Consider the following 15,374-nt stretch of genomic DNA (forward strand, 5'->3'; position numbering starts at 1 on the left):
CCTTATCTGAAGCAGGCTATGAACCTGCCCTTGCTGCAGAGAGCCTCACAAGGCTCCATTTGGGTTCAGTAAAGAAGGCAGGTCATTTTTCCTGGAGGCAGCAGGAAGAGTGGGTGGATGGCAGCAGACCTGCCTGTCTACAGGGTGGGATGAGGAGCTGGGAGCACTGGGAAACACTTGTTTTGACATGGACAGTGCTGGGAAGACTTCTGGGATGGTGTCAGCTTTGCATCTTGGCTCCTCTGTTCCTCTGGCATCCCTGGCAGAGCTGCACACCTTGCCAGTGCATGCAGCTGTAAGATCCTGGATCCTGGTAATCACTTTAGGGATTTCCACAACTCTCCTGCACCTCAGTTCAGTGTTACCAGCTCAATGCCAACTTTCTCACCTTAGTGTTCAAGCACTCTAAATTTGGGATGTTGTTTTTTAAGCTGTGACTTTAGGATGTTATCTGCATTGTATGCCTGTGGGCTGCTTCTCAACATTGCTCGCTTTCCTTTGTTTCTCCTCCTCAGTGTTTAACAGCTTGCCTTTTCAAAACTTCCATGGCGCTGGACTGATTTTTGGTTTGTCATCTTGGGGACTGCTCAGTAAAGCTCTCAGCTGCCAAAGGTCAGGCATGCCACAGAAATGCCTATTAATAGGTCTTAAGTGCTGGTTGTGTCTAAACCGGCATTTCTTGGAAAAAGGTTTCTTGGGACACCAGTGGCTCTCTGGATTACTGTAAAGGTGCAGGGCCAGGCTGCCATCCATAGGGTGTCCCTATGCAACCACACAGCCTGCATGGGGACACAGGGTGCAGAGGAATAATTTAGAGAAGAAAATAGCTGTTTAGCCACTGCTGCGTGTAGAACGAGGGTGCACTTGCTGTTGACACGCTGCGTGCTCAGCCGGTGCCCTGGGAGTTGTCTCCAGCAGCCTGTGCCGCCGGCTCCCCGGGGGGCTGGGCAGTGGCAGCATCTCTGTAGGCATGGACAGCTCTCCTCTTCCAAGGGGTGTCCGGACGCCTTTATTCCGGCAAACACGCACGTTTAAAATAGGATTTCAGCCGGCCAAAGTGACGCCGGCTCTATGTATAGTCCGCGCCTGGGGCCGTCCGAGTGAAGACCATCTCGGAAAACCCGCAGGACCCGGGCCCGTCCCGGGATGTGCAGGGCCAGCTCCCTCGCGGTGGCCAGACCGGCCGCCCTGTGCCGGCGGGCTGCGGGGGGAGCTGAGCCCGACCCGACCCCTCCGCCCCCCGGCGGCGATGCTCGCCCGGGCCGGGAGCCGCCGCGCCGGGCGGAGGAGGGGACGAGAGAGGAGGGGAGGGGAGGGCGAGGAGGGGGGGAGGGCGTGGGCGGCCGCTGCCCCCCCGTCCCGGCGGCACGTGCCGGCCCGCCCCCGCGGGCCACTGCCGCGCCCCGACGGCCCCGGCATGGACGCGCCCGGCCAGCGGCCCGCCGGCCCCCTAGCCGGCCCGGAGGGCGCGCCGGCCGAGCGGGACCCGAGCACAAGCCCGAGCTCCAACCCTGGCCCGGAGGCGACCATCCAGGAGGAGGAGGAGGCGGCGTACGTGGAGATCCGCGGCTCGCCGCAGGAGCCGGAGGAGAGCTGCCAGAAGCCCGAACTGGCCCCGGCCGGCGGCGCGGAGGGAGCGTCCGGTCCCGCACCGGACAGCGGAGCGGGGGGCATCGGGGATGGCGACTCGGCGAGCGGCGGACCCCCGGGAGAGAAAGCGGGGCCAGCATCCTTGGACCACGGGCGGGATCGCCCTCCTTCCCCGGCGGCGGCGGAATGCGGCGCTGACACCGGCCCCGGCTTCGTGGAGGCGGCGGGGAGCGGCGGGACGCTGGAGGCGGGGGGCTGCCCGGAGTCCTCCTCTTCCTCCTGCCCTTCGCCCGTGACCAAAGCGGACGACTTTCCCGCAATGGGCGACCCTATGTCGACGGAGGGCAAAACCTCCTCGTCGTCCTTCGGCTACGAAAGCGAAGTGGAGGATGAGGTCGCGGGGCGCAAGGCGACTCCCCCCGGCGCCCCCCCGGGCACCCCTCCCGGCGGCGGCCGCGATGAGGCGCACTATATCAGCACGCAGGAGATCCAGCTCAGCGAGGTGGACCACGACATGGACTTCGACGCGGGGCTGGCCGCCCGCTGGGACTTCGAGGATAACAACGTGATCTACTCCTTCGTTGACTACGCCTCCTTCGGGAGCGACGAGACCCCGGGGGACACCCTGACGGAGGAGGAGGAGAATAGCTGCTACCTTAGCACGACCACCAGCGACCCCAACAACCAGACGGACAGCATCGACAACACCAGCAGCACCGAGATCGTCAGCCTTACCTCCGAGCACGACACCCCCGGCGGGGACAAGCGCGCCAGCTCCGGGGAAAGCCGGTCCAAGCAGCCCGGCCGCCCCGGCGGGAGCCCGGGCGCCCAGCTTCTCCTATCAATCAAAGCCGCTTCCCGGGCTATAAATGAGTCTAGCAACGTGCACGGAAAGCAAAACACTGTTTACGCTGCCAAGCATGAAGGCGACATGAGTCTCCGTGTCGCCGCGGCTCCCGACCGCAGCGCGAGTTTAAAACAGGATGCGGTCCGCGACCACGCGAAAAAGTTCATCGCGGTGCCCGCGCGGCTGCAGACGCGGTGCGGGGCCGCCAGGGCAGGGGAGCACTCGAGCGGCGCCTCCAGCGCCGTCAGCGAGCTGGACGATGCCGACAAAGAGGTGCGAAATCTTACGGCCAGGGCTTTCCGCAGCCTGGCGTACCCCTATTTCGACACCCTGCGCCCCGGCTCCCGCGCCTCCTCCGCCTCCCTATCCGACAATGCCCTGGGCATCAACCGCTGGTCCACCTACCTGGACCTCAAGTGCGGCAGTCTGGGGCCGAGAGCCGAGCCCAGCCTGCTGCGCTCCGGCCGCTCGCAGACCAAAGCCCTCGAGTTCGTGGTCAGCAAGCTCGACGGGGAGATCGCCCATGTCGAAACGCCGCGGCGGCTGCGGGCGGGCTCCCGGGTGGTGACCCTGCTGGACCTCGGCGATGCCGCCGAGGCCGGGGAGCCGCCGGCGGTGGAGGGCGGCGGGAAGGGGTCCAGCAAGAAGTCCAGGTTCGCCTCCAGCCTCCTCAAAAACGTCATCTCCAAGAAGATGCAGCTGGAGCACGAATTCAAGATGGAGCGGGGCGAGATCACCGACACCTCCTACACCGGGCCGGGCGCGGGCCGGGAGCCTGAACCCACCGGCGGCAGCGCCGGCCGGGAGCGGCATCGGGAGGGTGGCGTGCAGCGACAGAACTCCCGGCACTCGGAGGGCGGCTCGGACTGCACCGCGGCGCCGGCGGAGGATGCGGCCGAGGGCGGCGGGGGCCCCTCTCCGGCCTCCAAGGCGTCGACGCCCCGCGAGGGGAACCGCAGCCTGGACCGGGCGCTGTCGGAGGAGCTGTGCGAGGTGAAGCGCAGCGCCTCGGAGGCCATCAAGGCCACCTTCCTCCGCAGCCAGAACAGCGCCTTCAGGTCCTGGAAGGAGCGGGAGGCGGAAAGGAAGGAGGAGAGGGCGCCCGTCGGTAAGCTGAAACTCTCTCCCAAGCACGACTGGCGAGCCGACCTGGGCGAGATCTCTGCCGGCAAGTCCACCAAGATGTCCCGCCTGTTCGTCCCCGCCATTCAGCACACCCCTCGGGAGAAGGAACCCGGCAAGAGGGCGACCAAGTGTTCCGCCGCGGCCGCCGCCGTGTCCTCGGCCGCCGGCGGTGCCGCCGCCGTGTCCTCGGCCGCCGGCGGCGCCGCCGCCACCTCGCCCCCCGCCGCCAAGCCCAAAGCCCCCGAGATCAAGATCAGCTTGGGCAGCCTGCAGCAGCCCCGGGACGCCGCTTTCAGCATCGCCCAGCTGCTGACGCCGCAGATCGCAGGCCGGCCGCCGGAGGAGGGCAGGGGACTGCCGCTCAAGCCTCTCAAGGCCGGCGACGGCCCCGACAAAGTGCCACAGTTCCTGGTGCGCGACGTGAGGGACAGCAAGTACAGAGCCCAGGGGATCCTCCACCAGGTACGGGACGTGCGGAAGCTCATCAAAAGCTCCTACAGCGCTGATTCGGGAGATAACAGCAGCGACAAGGGCAGCGGCGCCTCCGAGCAAGGCGGCCCGGAGCAGAAGCCCCAGCAGCAGCAGCAGCAGCAGCTGGTCATCGCCGGTGTCCCCCGGTCGCTCTCCCCCGTGGTCATCACCTGCCAGGCGGTCGGCCACACCGGCAACAAGCCCACCGAGGCGGGGGCCAAGGCGACGGGCAAGGCGCCCGCCTGCCCTCCGGAGGGCACCGTGCTGGTGCACCGCACCTCGGGCAGGCTGCCAGTGGCCACCATCGCCCCCAACAAGAGCGATGCTCGCCAGCCGGCTGTGCTCAAGATCGTTTCCAAATCCGCCGCGCCCTGGCGGCACCAGCCGCCGCCGCCGCCGCCCCCCGAGAGGGGCCGGGCACCGGAGGAGGACCCGCGGGAGGAAAGCAAGGCAGCGCCGGTGCAGAACGCGCTGGAGAAGCTGACGGCGGCGGTGAGGAGCATGGAGGAGCTCTACAGCTTCAACAAGCGCGAGTGGAAGCGCAAGAGCGACCCTCTGCCCATCACCGACAGCCACGTTCTCTCCCTTATCGCCAGCCAGGAGCGGGGTGTCGGGTCCCGACCCGCCGCCGCAGCCGCTCCGCCCCCGCCGCCGCCGGCGGACAAGGCGGAGGAGCCGTCGGGCAAGGGGCCGAGCAGCGAGCGGCTGCCCCGCCGCCTCTCCAACAGCACCGCCGACAAGGTCTCGGCCAAGGCGGCCGCCTTCGAGAGCCTGGCCCGGCAGCGGCAGCGCGGCCCGCCGGCGCCCCGCGCCGAGCCCTCCGCCGCCCCCCGCGCCCTCCTCACGCTCCGCGGGGCGGGCGGAGCCGCAGCCCCCGCGCCGGCCAAGCTCCACTCCGAGGGCGGCCTGCGGGGTCCGGCACCGCCGCGCTCCCCTCGGCTGCCCGGGGGCGGCGGCGGCGGCGATGCCGAGCGCGGCGCCGACTGCGGGAACTATCTGTCCCTGCCGCTGAAGGCGGCCGCCGAGCCCGGCTCCCCCCCGTCCGCGGGGACGACGGAGGGCGGCGGCGTCCGCCCCAGCCCGGTGTCGGCCGCGGCGGCCGCGGCAGCGCTGTGCAGCCTGCAGCCCTTCGGCACGTCCAAGCCCTCCGGCAGCCCCAGACCGCCCCCCGGACCCCCGCCCGCCGAGGAGCCCCCCGCCGCCGCTCCGCCGCCCGCCGAGGGTCCGCCCGCCGCCCTGTACCGCCCGCCGCTGCCCTTCGCCGCCCTGCCCGGCGCCGCGCCGCCGCCGCTGCTCTGCTTCTCGCCCTCCGTGCCCGCCGCGGCCACAGCGACCGAGCCCTTCCCGCAGACGCAGCGCAAGGTGCTGCTGGACGTGAGCACCGGGCAGTACTACCTGGTGGACACGCCCGTGCAGCAGCCCCTCAAGCGGCGCCTCTTCGACCCCGAGACCGGGCAGTACGTGGAGGTGCCGGTGCCCCAGCAGCCGGCCGTGGCTCCCGTCCCGCTGCCCCTCTCGCCCCTCGCCCTCAATGCCGGTGCCTATGGCGCCACGTACATGCTCTACCCCGGGCTCCTGCCCGCCGCCACCGTGCTGCCCGCCGGCGCCCTGCAGCGCCCTCTGTCCCACTCGGGCAGCGACGGCAGCGCCCCGGCGGAGCCCGGCAGCCCCGCCGCGCCGGAGGCAGCTTTTGCCGAGAGCCCCTACTACGTGGCTACGAGCAAGGGCCCGCCGCCGCCGCGGCACGGGGCGGCCGAGGCGAAGCCGGTCATCAGCATCACAGCGCCGGCCACCGGCCCTCGCATCGTCGCGCCGCCCTCCTTCGACGGCACCACCATGCGCTTTGTGGTGGAGCACCGGTGAAGAGCGCGGGTGAGTGGGTGCTGCCTGTCGGGCCCGGCAGTCACCGCTGATGGGTCAGGGCAGAGCGGGTTAATTGCCAAATGACAGCAGTGCCACAGCTTCTCCTCAGAGGAGAGAGGGTCCACGGAGGGGCCCTCACCAGCGTGTAAAATATAGAAAGGCTAGGTATACCCCTCGGTGCAGTTCAATAGTCTTTGGAGCTTCTTTTCTTTTTTTTTTTTTTTTGGCAGTTTCAGAGAAGCACGCCATAGCCACTCATCACACAACATGTATTTGTGTAGCCCCGTGGCTGGGGCACCTCCCATTGCTCCTGGGGATATCAGTGTGGTTGGGCATCTCTGGACCCATCATCTGGACCCATCTTGCAAGCCATGAAAGAGCACCTTCGCCTTGGCATCTGGACCCATCTTGCAAGTCATGAAAGAGCACCTTCGCCTTGGCATCACATCCTCCTCTTGTCTCACATCTCACCTCTTCCTCCCAAGGGGAGGTGATCACCTCTCTCTTTCCCCTGTATCTGTTTCTCCCCAGCCTCAAAGAAGAGTGGGAGAGGAGTTAATGGAAGCAAACCCTTATTTTGGGTCCTTGTTGTTAGTGGGGTGAGGGAGCAGGATACATGCAGCAGTCCCAGGTGTGCTCTCCTGGAGCCGTGGGGGTACTGGCAGGGCAGAGGTGCCCACAGCTGCCTGTGCTGCAGGAGGGCTCCCCAGGGCACTGCTGCAAGGCAGTTTTACACAGCAACTCTGAGCTTGTATTGCCAGAGTCCTGACAGTGTCCAGATACCTGGGGCTGTCACCCAGGGCCAGCCTCCAAAGTAAGGGATGTGCATGCAGGGACACTGAGTACCTGTCCTGGAGCGAGGAGGAGGGCGCAGGACTGGGCATACAACATGCACTGAAACCAGTGTGGTGTAGTGTGTCCTGCGCAAAATAACCAAGGGATGATGACATTTCATTATTTTAAAACACCTGAAATGTTACAGAAGTGCCTTCAGGACTGGCGTCCCTGCTCCTTCTGTCTCTTGCATTAGAATGCGTGGCTCATCTTTATCACGTGCAGTATTAGGCAGAACTGCCATCTTCCATGGCTTACCAAGGATTCACAGAGCTGGGTATTTTTGGTGCATATGAAAAGGCAAATAGAAAGAGTGGAAGAGTGGCAACAGACAGAAGCTTGGGCTGGTCACCAGTTTGTGCTGTGCTTTGTCCAGTTGCATGCTTGAAGATAAATTTTGTCTTCCAGTACTTGGGTTATTTATTTTTCTTTTTTTTTTCTTTTTTTTTTTTTAGTTTGCAGCATCTACTACATAGTAGATTATTTGTTGAATGAAACCTTATTGATGAGATTTATACACTTACTTCTCTGCTTGTAATTATTTTATCTTGAAAGTTCCATTATTTTATCCTGGCTGTGGATGAAGTTGTTTTCATTGGCCTTTATGGGTCACTCAGGACAGGCAACATGCCAGTTTAACTTGAGCTCTGCTGAGCTACTTGAGTTCATCTTGCCAGTAAAGTCAGAGAACCTAGATGAAATGGCAAAAAGTAGTTCATTATTTTCCATTTGGCTGGAGGCTGAGCTGAGATAGCTAGCAGAAGGAATTTGTTAGATTTCAGATTAGACAACATTTTTGAAAAGGTGGGGTAAATAGTAGATGCACTTGTAACAGTAGCTATTTAAACAAAAATGTGCAGCTTTTCTTGTGTCTTTTTCACTCTTTGAAAGTGAAAAACATCGTATTTCCTGGTGTGCCCTGCCCCTCAGTTCCCAAAGGGTTATCCTGTTACCTTGTATTTAGCTTGTCTTCAGTGCCTGGTGAGGCAGGTGATGCTGTCACCAAATTGCCCTTTCTCACTGGGAAGTTAAAGCAGCCCTGCTTTGTTGTGCTGTGTCAGGGCTCTACCACTGCAGAACTGTGTGAAAGCTGCCTCAGAAGACTTGTGGTGCATACTCAGTACAGAAGGTAATTCAGCAGTGTGCAGACTTGAGTTTCATTTTACCATCCTTTCAATCTTTGATCATGCCAAGGCGTTTGTTGTCTCATACAGACAGGGGTGCCCCCTCTGGGCTGCTTCAGACCTGCTGAGGGACGTGTCCTGCTGTTGGACAATGGATGCACTTTTTTCCCTTGACCTGTTCTGACAGTCTTAAAAGAAATAATTTTAACTGCATGCTGCAGGTTGTGTTTAACTTGTCATTAGACTTTGGTTATTCCTGTATCTTGTCTCTCAGTGGAAAATTACATATATGCCACAGGAGAATCACATCTGTAGCATTTTTCTTCCTGTTATTTTCATTCACCTACATAACTTCCATGTTCCTGTGGATAATTTTTTCCTCTTCTTCTCTCCTTTGATGTCTACTTTTGTTTTCCATTATTTTTCTCTATCTTTTGTCATTCCACTCCTAATCAAAAGCCTTTCTTTGCTCATTGTGCTGTTTTCCCCCTAACAGCATGGTGTTTTTCCCCAAGAGCAGCAGTATAATTTCATGTGAATCTAAGGGTGAACTGTTGTTAACTTTTTAATTCCAGTTAGTTGCTTTCACACCAGACCAGGGTGTTTAGTTTGCAGCAGTGCTGTGCAGATCCTAAAATGGATTTAAAACCAGCCAGATTTCATCCTTTGAGTGCAAGAGTTGAATAAAGTACTGTCCTATCAGGTCCCTTTTTTTTTAACTAGGCAAAATGAGTTGGATGAATGCTCTTTTTCTCCACTCCTCAGTTCCTTTCTGCACTGCACATGTTCTCTTCTTCCTTTCTTTGCTCTATTTCTTTCACAATTTCGTTCACAAACTGTATCACTGTGTCAAGGACTGCTCCATCTTGGTCTCTGTCACCTGTGGGAGGTCAGTGTGTCCTGAAGTTTTGGTAATGGTCTGATGCCTGTGGTGGATTGACACCATATCCTCTCTACATCTGCTGCTCTTCCAGCATTTCCCTTTGTATCTGATGCTCTTTTCTGCATAATCATTGGGATAAAATTGATCCCATCAATTTGTGTTCTGACAAAATCCAAGCTACCATTTCTGAACTATTCTTGAGTTTTTGATATGCAGAAAATAGTGGAAAATATGTGCACAATTCTGAGTGATATCTTAAGGTTGCTCCTCTCCTTCATCTTCTTCACTCACAGTAAATGGGAAACTTTAGCAACATCATCCTTGCCTGCTGCACTTCTTCCTTGATGCTGATTTTCAGTTCAAATAAACTTGCATCCAAGCCTAAACAGAACTGACCTGTAAGAGAGTGAACTGACTGACAGGAGCTCATTCCCAGTATGAGTGAATGAAAATGTGTTTTTAACTTTTGTATCTATTCCTATGTTTTACTCTCTGGAGTTGCTGCCTCGTATTAGGTAAATAAATGAGAAAGGAACAGGTAGCAAAGTAGAAAGCAACTGTAGGAAACTGTACTGACAATATTAGAAGGGTATTTTTCATTGTTCTGTTTAAACCATGAGCATAGACATCTTACAGGTACAGGAATACATATGCAAATATACTTATCAGTTGTGTTTTCTTCCTAACTGCTATCACATAATCTATGGTTTCCTTTAAAAATTAATTTTGTGTGAATAGTATATAAAAATGATTTTAAATCCTCATAAATTGGTATTTTTACACTTTTAGTTGTTCCCTGTTCAGCAGGATGTATGTTCCACATTACTAAGTCAAGAAGTCAACTTACAGTGTAAAATGCAGTACTTAGGACTTAATTATGCTGATGCCTTTGCTGAGAATTTAGTAAAGAATTTATCCAGTTTTAGTGGGAAATACTGGAATATTCCAAGAACCAAACAGGCTCTAACATTTGATCTACTAAATCAGTCTACAAATGGAAATAAACATGACCTTGTGTACAAAACTGTGGCTACTTAGGAAACATTTCAATAGTGCTGAGCCTTGGTACCAGTAGAAGTTCATGGTGGCCTTAATGACTCCTCCTGCCCAGGATGATTTCCTGAGCCAGTATTTAAGTGTTAACTGCACAAATCTTAGAGCACACGGGTATGGGTTGTTTCCCTTTTCCTGGTGTATTCCATGCTGCATGCTGTGTTGGTAGGAAAGTGCCCAGGTCTTTAACTGAGCAGATGGATCACTTAAATCCCACAGAGCTCACATTGCCCTCTTTCCACCAATGTCCATTGGCTTCCCCAGGACCAGTCTGCTGGGAGCCATGGGCTTGTAAGGCACAGCACATTCCACACCTTGAGCAGCAAGGATGGGTTCTGCTCAAAACACCAGGGCTGCCCAACAACTGACTCGGTCTGAAAACCTGGGTGCCCTTGGCTGATTGTTGGTGGTAGCTTAGGAGATGAGGAGGAAAAGTAGTGTGATGACAAAGGAGGTATTTATGCACTTCTCTAGAGGAATAAAAAATTGTTCAGATTGCTGTGGCAGCTCTCTAACAATCTGTATTAATGATGCTTTTCTGGTTTTGTTTGTTTTTCCACAGGGATAAAGAAGAAGAATTATGCTTCTTTAATATGAAATACACTTGGTAACTCTTCAACATTAATCCTAAAAACTGCTTCTACAGTTTTCTCAATTTTTTTGCTTCATCATACAAAACAAGCATGTAAGTTTCTTGTTTTCTTCTAAATGCCCCCCTGTTTTGGAGTATGCCTACATTTAATTATGTGAGCAGCACTAAATTACTTCATTACTTTATGCGAAGTTCTTTTTGTACTGAAGCCACTCTGCAGGTTTTAGGCATTGCCTCTGTGCTGGTAGTTAATGGTAGCTGTAAAATGCAGGGTGTAAATGCAGCAGTGTTTCAGTGTGGATCACCACACAGCTTCATTCAGGTCCCTGAAATGTGTTGTGATGATCCAGTGCAGCCCTGCAGCTCTTCAGAAATGAAATAAAGCCCTCAGCTCTCTTCTATTGCAGTAAATGAGGCTCTTCCATATAGGTTTTAGTCACAATTTGCAATCAGATGGGTTTTTGTACTCTCTACTTCTCATTTGGAATTGCAAATGAAGAGAGCTGTAGTGTTAAATTTGTCTTTGGTGTTAAATTTTGCCATGGTTCAAAACAAACTGTGTATATGTCAGAAAACACATTTGATTGCTTTCATTTGTTTGCTCCTCTGTACTGTGTTGAATATCACAAGTTGCCTTAATTAGGACAGCGTTTAAATACTGGGAAACCAGAAATTGAATGTAATATTTTAAAATCCTGGTTCTAAAGGAGAGAACAACATTTATTTTCCTTTAAGACTGCAGTCCATTCTTCCTTAAATTGCAACATTCTTGAAAACATAATCCTAGTCATTGTCCTGTGAGATTAATTTTTAAATGTTACAGCCTCAGTACTATGCAGTTGTTTCTTTAGCTGTTTGACAGTTTTATCTGAGGGCTACAATTACAATTTACTAAGAGAATATTTACCTTTTGAACAAAAAATATGCAATAAGATTACTGACAGTGCAGTGATTTGTATGTCCAACTCTACTCAAACTGATTGTTTCATTACCAGCAACTAGTTTGTCTCAGCAAAAGAGAGTTATTATTATGACAGTAAAATTAAAATTCAGTAGTTTGTTCCCTGCCCAAAATTTTGGTTAAGTGAAGCACTTTGGGAAGCAAATAAATGTAAGGTCACACCTAAACTATATAGAGCTTTCTTGAGGTAACAGATTAGAATTTGAAAGTCTAAATGCAAACGCCAAAAGTCTTTATTTAAGCATTTGCCCACAGGCAGGATTTTTCTCCACCTATTCCTGCAGCTAGGAAAGTTTCAGTGTTTCCCATTTTTAAAAAAACCCTGGGTTTTCATTTTCCTGAGTAACTCACAAGGTACAGAAAAAGTCAGGTAGAACTGTCTTTAACCATATGTGTGAGATTGTATTTCAATGCAATTTATTTGTTTACAGGCATAAATTGTAATTGCCCTCAGGATTAAATGCACTACGAGTGTGCAGATCACGAATGATTTCTCATGTATCTTCTCACTCATTTTCATCATTGTGGAAATCCAGTGAATATTCTAACCCTTTTTAAAGAGCTTGGTGTGCCCATCTAGAGCACAGACTGTGTAAGACTAATCCCTGTGCTCTTCAACTGTACAGTCTGCATTACAGGCTTTAACTTCCCTCTGGGATTTGGGCTGACTGCCTCTTAAAGGAGATGAATGCTTCTCCACCTTTCCCATGGCTGATAGGTCTGTAGGTGTTGTGATTAGAGCATCAGTGTTAAACAGAACAGTACTTGGGACTGCAGGACAGTGCAGGTACCAGAGTAGGAGGTTCCCTGTGACATACACGTGTGCAGGACGTTCAGTATGATACTAGCATCCCTGTTCCACAATGTTCCTGTCCTACCTTTTCCTATATCGGTGCTCGGAGCGGAGTTTCATGTTGCAGTTTACAAGATATAGGTTTGCACACACAACCTCAGGTTTACAGTTTCACCCGGTGTACTTGAAAGGAAAAAAAAATGCACAGAAAACAACTGCCCAGGATTTCAAGTCAAACAGAGACAGTGAAGTCAAACAGTGTTTACTTGATTTTGTCTATTACTAAAAAGACTTCTTGTTTGCATCAAGAGGTCAGTTTTGCAAGGTGCTTCACTTTGCTAACCCAGCAAAGCTTTCACATGCATCTCCAACTTCAGATATTTAAGCAGATTCCTGGGGACTACAGTGGAAGGATTTTTTCCTTCACCCATCTATGCAAAGCTTTGCTGAACTCATCCCAGAGTGCTGAATGCCTTGCAGACCTGAGCACCAGGTTCTTCACTTCACAGAATCCGATCTCTGGGCTTGAGTCAAGCCGGACCCAGCAGATAATGCCATAAAAAGTCACCAGAAAAAAACTCTGGTAATATGGTGCTCCTCTGTGTATACCCAGTGGTGAATTTCTCCAGTGGATGGGGTGATGTGTAACCACATATCTTGGATTAGAGTCAAGCCCTCCATGTCAGGGCTCACAAGCTGCTAGTATTATATGTTTCACGGTGCAGTCATAGTATGTTACAGCTGAAATTCACCCCATGTGCAAAGCAGGCCAAAATCCTGTGCACCACTCAAGTTCCCCCCCAGCTCTGCTGTCAGGGTTTGAGGGCTGCACCAGCCAACTGTACATGCATTTTAGGTCAGGATCCAATTAAAAGTTTGAGTGGGACTAGAGTGATGCACCAGAATGTTGTTTTGGTCTTCTGCAACAGGGTTGGTTTCACTCAGTATCAAATTTAGCCCTTGGTGAATCAACTGGTGAATGATTTGAAATGTATTTATGGGTTGTGTGGGGTGGTTTCCCCCCTTGTCTATATTCAATGCTACCTTTATTCTTTAGTGTAGTGTTGATGGCCAAAGTGTCATTCCTTATGCTTACATATTGCCATTAACTTGTGGCTACCTGAGAACACATACTTCAAAAATGCTTGTGCTTTTTTTCACCTATTTCTTTTTTTTTATTTCTTCTTCCCCCTCCTCCCCACCACCCCTTTCTTTTTCCTCTAATTTTTAAAAGAGTGGGTTAGTTATCGGTGTAAAGATATTTAAAAGTGCAAATGTGAAGTAAGGCTAATGATTGTTAAGAGGATGTGGGTGCTATGTCTGATGAGAGAGGCGTGGGCTGTAAGGCAAAGGGGAAAATGCCGTGAATGCATCGTGTTGATGACTGTTGCCTGTGAAGGAAGAATTAAGAAACAGAAGATGTCAAACTGGAGAGGAATGGACTCTTTGAGCTGCTCTTAATGGAGACAACAGTGTGGCAAGAGTGTAGCTGAAACCAAAAGTGATCCCACTGCAGGGTGCTGTGGGCCTGGGATTGAAGGACAACAGAGTTGCTCTGGGAATTGCACAGTGGGAACACTTCAGAGCGTCACAGCCACGTGAGAACAGAGTGTCTGGAACTGCCATGTACCAAAGTTTGTAACTGAATGAGTTGACATTTGTATTATGTTGGGGTTTGTTTTGTTTTTGTTTTTTCTCTTGAATGTTATGATAAATAAAATGTATTTTTCAGTAAAAGACACACTGCAAATAAGCCTGCAGTTCTGCTTGGTTGTATATTTGCAATGTTACCTTGGCTGTTGTGCAGAAGAAGTGAAAACAGAGGCACTACTTGGTTCAACCTGTAAACAGCAACAGAAGAAAGAATTACACCAGAGAGCAGATCAAAAATGCTGCACTCAGAGTCTCCCTGAGTTTATCCCAGTATTGTAAGTCTCTTTCTGACCTGATCTCTCTTTATTCTTTCCTCTTACAACAAAAGGAAGTTGGCATTGCTTTGTTTTTTTACCCAAATATAATTTAAGAAAGAACTCCCCAGCTTCAGTGAACTAACTTTGACTGGTGAATGGGTTTGGGTATCCAAAGAACTGCATCTTTGTCTGTTTTAATGTGTTCAGAGAGAGCAATTGGTAGGGTGAACAACTTTTTTCTGCTCATTCTCTATGTTACCTTCATTGCCTAATATTGCAATACAAGCAAAGATAAGATGAGTTTATTAGTGGATAGCATTATTGCTTGAACTATTACTAGGAAAAAGCTTTTGCTGCTTTAGTGTGTTCCTTCTGTCTTCATGAAGATTGAAAAGGTTTTTGTTGTTAAGTCCAAGTGTTTAAAAAAGCATGAGTCAAACACCAAAAAAATCCCCAAATAGACTTGAAAACTAAAGTATTACTTTTGCAGTTGAAAAGACCACTTTTGCTTAAAGGAAAACTGAAGCAAGTTGGGTCACCAGGAGATAAAGGATGACCAAAACAGACACAAAATAATAGTGAGTGTGCAGAGCAGAGAGATAGGCCTTGGTTCACTTTGATAAAATCAGAGAAGTCTGAAATTGCAAAGGGACCTGGGGTTGTGAACGGGAAAATTTGGGAACTCTGCTTTTCCTAAAGGAGAGTTCCTGGACCTGATTTCAGTGGAGCTGTTACAAGATTTTCACAGCACTGCTGGTTTCTCACAATAGAGGGAAAACTGAAGCTGAAACATCCACAAAAGAGAGGTTAAAAGTAAATAAACTGAGAAACATGAACTTTAACCTTTCCTTAAGAAGCCCAGTAATGCAACCAATGTTTGCCCAGCCACAAAGTACCTCACACCACACAAATCCACTGAAATTAAAGTATGAGGTTTTCATACGATACCTTAAATGAACTGAAAGTTGGAATATGTCTTGGATTTGCAAGGATTGTTGGAGAAAATCTTGTAAGTTTCTACATAGTCATTAAAATATCACTGGTGGGAATGATGGTAAAAGTGCAACTCTATTGTGAAAAGGAGTAGGAACAAAGTAAAACGAGAAGCTGTTATAAACAAGTTATCTAAACATAGAACATAACATTTAAAAAATCTAAAAAATAAAAAACAAAAATAGGCACCTATATTAGAATTGCTGACCCCTCGGCTTGTTACTATTGAGAACATGTAATCTGCCTGCCAAACCCAAACTAGTATCCATATATATGAATATTTTTTTAAGAGTAGATGAAAAACACTCTTTAAAAATTAGCATTCCTGGACACCT

At 51.8% G+C, this 15,374-nt stretch overlaps 1 protein-coding gene across 1 annotated transcript; it reads left to right on the forward strand.

The window, feature by feature from the left end:
- The first annotated feature begins 1,417 nt into the window (after positions 1 to 1,417).
- Positions 1,418 to 13,873, forward strand: C4H4orf54 (chromosome 4 C4orf54 homolog). The gene is made up of 2 exons (XM_031504616.3): positions 1,418 to 5,905; positions 10,353 to 13,873. Exon 1 carries the CDS (start codon positions 1,418 to 1,420, stop codon positions 5,894 to 5,896), a length of 4,479 nt encoding a protein of 1,492 aa, XP_031360476.2. The 3' UTR covers positions 5,897 to 5,905; positions 10,353 to 13,873.
- Positions 13,874 to 15,374: the final 1,501 nt, after the last annotated feature.

Source organism: Lonchura striata, chromosome 4 (assembly GCF_050655825.1).
Source record: "Lonchura striata isolate lonStrDom1 chromosome 4, ASM5065582v1, whole genome shotgun sequence".
In the NCBI taxonomy this organism is placed as follows: Eukaryota; Metazoa; Chordata; class Aves; order Passeriformes; family Estrildidae; genus Lonchura; species Lonchura striata.

What these genes read in the sequence shown, in the direction of transcription:
- C4H4orf54 (XM_031504616.3), top strand. Translation starts at nt 1,418, where the DNA reads ATGGACGCGCCCGGCCAGCGGCCCGCCGGCCCCCTAGCCGGCCCGGAG.